Genomic DNA, 6,476 nt, shown 5'->3' with positions numbered 1-6,476 from the left:
CAGTCTCCATCAGAGACAAAGTCAGTCAAAAACACTCTAAAATATGCACAGTTAACCACTTTTGTATTGTTACAGCTCACGTTTAGTGTAAGTAAACATGTTTCCAATTAGTAAATGTGAAATACTGGTTTGAAAGTCTGAGCTCAAGCTCTATCTCATTCTCAATTTAAAAGATGTAGACTGATTGTTCTGTATGTACTCTGACTGGTGTATTCCTGGTGAGTTTTTAATGGGGCACCTATGGCATTTGTGTATTTTGACAACTTCTTTCTGTTAGTCCCAAGTATTTTATACTTGTAATATGAGTAACTGTTGTCCAAACATAGTGGATAGACGCCAGACTGAGGGGAAGTTACCAGAACCAGAATGTAAGTAGCTACTTCTAACAATGATAGCTGATCCAGCTCACGATCTATGACAATTTACAGGTCATTTCCTGTACAAAACAACAAATGTGACCTTGACCATGATCTTAAACACAATTTGGTTGAAGACCCTTTAGGTCAAGAGTGCCAAATATAAGGCCTGGGGGCCAGAATTGACCTGGCACGACTCCAATCCGGCCCAAGGGACAGATTTGGAAAATGTGAAGCAGTGCATAAAGATTTTTTTTGTAAATTAACAAAAACTGTGTGACTTTCAGACTCCAAATTTAAACATTTATCTCGCAGTTTTGCTGGTCCAGCCCACTTAAGATCAAAATGAGCTCCCAACAAACAATGAACAAAGCATTCAGTGGACCTGTACACATGATTATGTCTTAGCACAAAAGCTGAGGTGTAACCAATAACATTATAAGCATGACAACTCTCTCCGCCGCAGATCTGATGACATATAGTAGCTAGAAAGCATAGGTGTAATTAATAAACTTAATTATTGATGGATGCAGTCGTCCCACCTTCACATTCTTGGCATCATCGACAGAAGTGAAACAGATGCAAGATTAATGTGAATATAACGCGACCTCTTCACTTGTTTTTGAACTTGAAGTTCTGACATTGTGTAAAATGTAACTCAAAAGCAAATTGCAATAATTTAAAGCCTGTATGTAACTAAAGATAGTTTTATGTTATTGTTTGATGCTGTTTTTTTGTTTTTGTTTTTAAAGCTTTTCATACAGCAACACTTTGTAAGTGTTTGGGTACTCGAGAGAGCAGATGCTGTGGTTTTGAAAGCCAAATGTCCTCCTACTCTTGCTTGAGATAGGATTTCATCTGCTCGCTAGTTCGGGACCTCTTTTAATGGAGTCATGCTCTTTTTACAGCAGCTCATGTTACTTTCCTGTTGCCAATTTACCTAATTAGTTGGGGTTATGTGGCCTGATATTCAAAACAATAACAATCCTCAGGTTGCACCAATGACTGAAGTGAAATGAGGGTTTTGAAGGTTTTTCCGTCTTTTTTTATTTTCATGCTGTTAATAAAAACTAAAATCACACGCTCATCCAACGTGAATCATAATGTGGCTCAGTGTGTGTGTGTGTGTGTGGCCTCCACATGTCTGCATACACTCCCAACAATGTCTGGGCATGCTTGTACTGAGACAGACGATATTGTTCTCGTGGACCTTACAGACCTTCAGGGCATCAGTGAGCTCCTGGACTGTCTGTTGGCAGCACTGGATGCACTGACACATAACATCTCAGAGGTTCTCAATTGGATTCAAGTCTGGGGAACGCAAGGACCTGTCACTGACATCTGTGTCTTCATCATCCGTGAAGTTTTTTTTACATATTCTGGTGTTGGTGAATACATGGAGAGCATGTGGTCCCAGATATTGAATGACCCACTGCCAACTCCATTATGCTGGTTGATGTAAGCAATGTAACATTCACCACCATGTGCTCTGTGGGAACTTGCTCCCATGTATGAAGAGAGTGGTGATGCCCCTCTACTGCCCGCCTATCTCTCCTCATACCAGGAGAGATGGTCTCCTAATAGGACATATTATGTGATGGCCCATGTCCTGGTATCTGGCCCATGAGTTCAAGGTAGCGTCTCATGCTATTTTTGTTACCTTTGCCTTTTTTTCAGGAATTTTTGTTACTTTAGGGTCATTTTGCATGTGTAGTCTAATGCTACTTTGTAGTCACTGTAGATGTGTGGTTGTGTGGTGTACCTTTGTGGTTATTTTGTGTCAAATTGTATCAATTTGTGGTTTTATGATACCTGGTGTCCCTTTATAGCTGTTTTTTGACTCGCACACTCATTCATCAATGAGTTTATCAGCCACAAAGAGCAAACATATCATACAACTTGCGTTCATTGCATTCAGTTTTATTATTCTGCTTTAGGTTTAAAAAAATGTAACATTAGTGCAAGATGGGATTCAATAAGCTTACATTCAGCTCCAACCAACCGATTCAGCACAGGGACTAACAAGGGCCGCACTCCAAAAGACGATGTACAAAAAACCTATGTGGTTTTAAACAGGTGGGCTATTCAACCCCACTATTATTCTGTAGAATCGTATTGTGTAGCACCTTTTAGTGGTCGTAACATAATCAGTTGCTTTTGAAGCAGGAGAGCCCTGGAGAAGGATTCATAGATACAGAGGCGCTCCTCAGCGCTCCTCAGGACAGGAACTGAGACACGAAGGTCACGGCCTGGTGAACATCATCTGTCAGCTCGTCTGGCAGTAACAGCACCATCGATGTTAAGCTTTGAGTTATTTCTAATACCCTGCGCAAAGAACAGAACGTGTTTGCCATCAGATTCTTGCTGAATTAATCATCACCACATTCCCAGCTAATTATTTCAATGTAAACCCACCAGTTGATATAATGAACAGCCAGCTGACGCTCATGCCTTGAGCCTTCCTCTACCACCAGAGACTGTTTCATCTGTTTGAAGTTGGTCTCAATATCCTTCTTTATTTCTGAGAAGACCTGAATTCCCCTGAAAGAGCTGAGGACTTGCTGTAAAACAGAGACATTAAATAGCACAAAGCAAATTTTTGTTGAATGAAACAAAATGCACACATTTTGCAAAAGGCACAGCTAAAAAGAGGATGTTATAGTTCATCACTCTTACATATATAACTGAGAGCTGGTGGGCAATGTACTTATGACTTCCAAGGTGCCTGATATCCTCTTCTAGCTGTTGACTCAGCACAAGGAGCTGGTTCAGTTTGGCAATGTGGAAGTAGTATTCTGCAACAGAAGTATCAAGGCAGCAAAACTTAGAGTCAAAAACTTCAATAAAAGGAAAAGTCCAACAAAGAAACTCTCACATGCTTGTTTTTTGTTTTTGTTTTTGTTTTATAAACATTGTTAGTTAAGAAGCATCCACGTAGTGGTGCAACGGATCACGGTTGATCCGTAATCCGAACCGATCCCACTCCACGGTTCGGTACGCACGTGATCCGAAGATTCGAAAAAGAAGAAAAAAAGTATGTGTATGGTGCGCGTGGTGGGTCTGTCAAGTGATAGTTATGGCGCGCGCTAGCGGTCCAAGTGGAGGAGCAGAGGAGTTTGCGGTATTTAAGCAGGCCTTTGCTGCCCAGTCCGACCGGGCTCAAGCTATTACAAAAGCTATTGGGGTGTTTAGCTGCAGACCTGAGGCCATATTCCGTTGTGCAAAACAAGGGGTTTAACAAGGGACAATGATATCCCGTTGCGCGTCCACTTTAGTGGCAAGATCGTTCCAAGCATGTATGAGCAGGAAAAGATTTAAGTTATGGCTGAACTGTCCCAGGCATCTTCTGTTGCCCAACTACTACAAATGGGTGGACCTCCAGGGCAACGGAAAGCTACGTGACCGTGACAGCTCATCACAGCGGAGTGCGATATAATTAGCGGTATGTATTAATGTAGGGTCTACCTTACAATATAAAGCGCCTTGAGGCGACTGTTGTTGTGATTTGGCTCTTTATAAATAAAATTGAATTGAACTGAATTGAGTGGTAGATACAAAGCCCTATACTGCCCTATATTGTATCATTTTTTTTTAAATAATTGCGTGGAATGAGTCTTGAGTTGAATGTTTTTAACAGGCAAAAAATACTTCAATAAGTAAATAAGTAAATGTTAAATTTTTGTCTTTTTTCTTTTTTTGCTGATCCGAAAATTGATCCGAACCGTGAGATTTTTGATCCGTTGCACCACTAGTAGGAAGTGTTCACAGAGACTTGACCATGACCACAAAGAAAGGAAAGAAACAAGGGGATGGTCTTTTCTCAATATACTGTCGGCCTACAAACACATTAGAGATGCCTTATGCTCAAAGATTTAACAATAAATTAATAATGTTACTGTCAACATACAAGAAAAGTTATGTGTTTGTGTGTATGAATTGGAAACATGTTCCTCTCACCATCCATTGGTGGCCTTTCCAGCATGTCAACAGGACTACCTTGAATAAGGAACACCTCAACTCGAGGAAACATTGCTGACAGTCCCACCATGTCCAGGTAGTCCTGAGGAAACACATGCACCACTTGATTCTTGACATTGACAGTTACAACTCACTGTTTTAGGGGGTTGGGGGCGGATAATATGTGAAGTGCTCAGGTGTTTCTAATGTTACTGTTTCATTAGGACAGAACGGTTTAAGGTCATACCTCTAACTGTGGCATAGGCTTTGGTAGATGTTCAAGGCACTGCAGCATCTGGTCAAGAATCTCAGATCCTTTAAGACATAAACAAAATTATATATATAAAGAAGATCAGAAAATATCCAAGACATCTTTTGTTCTTAGATGTCATCACTCATACCTTGAGCCTGGAATGTGTCTGATTCCTCTGGACTACACCCTTGTCCTAACTGCTCCTGGAACTGTGACAGAGTAACAGTGATTAAACATCAAAGCAGTACAGACTGAACAATGTTACACCATAATTACTATTTCCTGGTGTTATTTATTGTGTTATAAACATCATAATTAACATAATAAACATCGTAATTATACATTGTTATTTAGTTTTAAGCTTGAGAAAAGCTGCTGGAAAGAAATGACGATGATGGAAAAACATCCATGTGCACATCCCAAATTAGGGCACAATATGTGTATGGGAATTAATTTGCTCATTAGGTCCTGTCCAGTGCACTTCCTGTTCTCTTAATACAATGATCTAAGGTCTGTGTGTGACAGTACAGAGTAATTAACCAGCTACCAAAGCTAATTGACTGATTTATTAGGTGTGTAGGAACATTAGCTGTGCATCCAAAATGACTGTTTATTTGCTGTAGACTATGGGGATCCAAGAGCACCAACATTAAAAAAACAACAACAACTTGTGAAGTGAAAATTAAGTGAAGTTTTAAAGTACTGCAGTTTCTGTGTCACCAGCATAGGAGCACTTTTGCAAGCTGACTCTATCTTGACAAATCAACCAGATTTTTTGAGATTATGCCACTGTGGTCTCACCTAAAAATCCTAAAAAAATGTATTTGATGACACAGAAAAAGTAGTATTACAAACCTTTACTTACAGTTTGGAAACTGCTGCTTGTATTTTTTTCAAAATACATTCTGGGATCCCTGACCTCCTCAAGTCCTTACCACATACCAACATGTATAAGTCATATTTATTCCCATTTTTTCCACTTCACATTGGAATAATGAAATGTTTGATGGAACATCTGACTGAAGTTTTACTTGGAAATTGATGAAAACTAACACAAAGTTGAGGAAACATACATCTACCTGCTGCATCTGTGCCCTGATGAGGAGGTCCAGCTGCCCACAAAGACACAGCATCTCCAGGCCCACCTGCTCAGGACTCAGCTGGACAGGCATCAGAGGTCTCTTCACCTGTAACTCCACTGACCACAAAGCAGTCACATCACTCCATGACATTTCTCTCAAAAAATAATCTCTTAACACACAAGCACACAGGTGCACCATTGCAGACTATAAATCAGTGCGCACATGCTGTCTATTCTACAGGTCCAAGGAAGGATGGTTGATGAGGACTGAAGGGGAGTGGTCAGTGAGCTGTAAGGAGTCGGAGCCTGCAGGGCGCACTCCTCCGAGGTGAACTTGAGACGCCTCAAAACGCTGCATGAACCCGACTAAAAAGCGTGATGCTGGGACTTACCTTTAAAAGCTTCATGGTAACCGCAGGGCTGACAGAGCGGCTCCGATATCCTCACTGCCATGGCTCGGACAGGCTGTGTTATATCACTCCTATTCTCCTGATTCGGTCCCGCTAATTAAAGCCATATGAAGACAATGAACGCGATGACAACTTGCTAGAGTGGGACTAGATAATAACAGATCAGATCTGTCGGTTTATTTTATTGCATTTGGTCGGAAGTCTGTTTCGCAGGTGGTGCGTTCGAGTGTCAAACGTTCAGGTGAAACACTGTTTCTTCATCCCTGATTCGCCGCTTCCTCTTAGATGACGATGCCCCCACGCAACCGCGCACTGATCAATAGAGCCTCGTTCATGCAGCCGCTGAAATGTTGATGCAACGACGGTAACAATAAAAAGCCCGCGCCCCTTTTGCAACAACGGCGGCGCAGTCACAGCCC

General features: G+C 41.2%; 1 protein-coding gene across 2 annotated transcripts; it reads right to left on the bottom strand.

Annotated features, from left to right (window-relative positions):
• Nucleotides 1-2,263: 2,263 nt before the first annotated feature.
• On the bottom strand, nt 2,264-6,446 carry si:ch211-218d20.15 (uncharacterized). Of its 2 annotated transcripts, none has more exons than XM_006788133.3 (8): nt 6,040-6,446; nt 5,640-5,764; nt 4,715-4,775; nt 4,561-4,628; nt 4,314-4,416; nt 3,033-3,151; nt 2,772-2,917; nt 2,264-2,681 (listed from the first exon to the last, which is right to left on the bottom strand). In XM_006788133.3, the coding sequence occupies exons 1-8, from the start codon at nt 6,098-6,100 to the stop codon at nt 2,573-2,575; spliced, it is 792 nt and encodes a 263-aa protein (XP_006788196.2). In that variant the 5' UTR covers nt 6,101-6,446; the 3' UTR covers nt 2,264-2,572. The 2 variants fall into 2 exon arrangements, with proteins under 2 accessions (XP_006788196.2, XP_035762710.2); XM_035906817.2 differs by having other exon boundaries at nt 5,646-5,764.
• Between the last annotated feature and the right edge of the window lie 30 nt (nt 6,447-6,476).

Source organism: Neolamprologus brichardi, chromosome 16 (assembly GCF_056152115.1).
Source record: "Neolamprologus brichardi isolate AB-2024 chromosome 16, ASM5615211v1, whole genome shotgun sequence".
NCBI lineage: Eukaryota > Metazoa > Chordata > Actinopteri > Cichliformes > Cichlidae > Neolamprologus > Neolamprologus brichardi.
The sequence above is the reverse complement of the archived record's forward strand: the minus strand, read 5'-3'. Positions and strand labels throughout refer to the sequence as shown.

What these genes read in the sequence shown, in the direction of transcription:
- si:ch211-218d20.15 (XM_006788133.3), bottom strand. Translation starts at nt 6,100, where the DNA reads ATGGCAGTGAGGATATCGGAGCCGCTCTGTCAGCCCTGCGGTTACCAT. An exon ending in TTACCATGAAGCTTTTAAAG is followed by an intron (nt 5,765 to 6,039) that starts GTAAGTCCCAGC and finishes CTTTGTGGTCAG; the next exon opens with TGGAGTTACAGGTGAAGAGA. An exon ending in GCTGTTCATTATATCAACTG is followed by an intron (nt 2,682 to 2,771) that starts GTGGGTTTACAT and finishes TTCTTTGCGCAG; the next exon opens with GGTATTAGAAATAACTCAAA.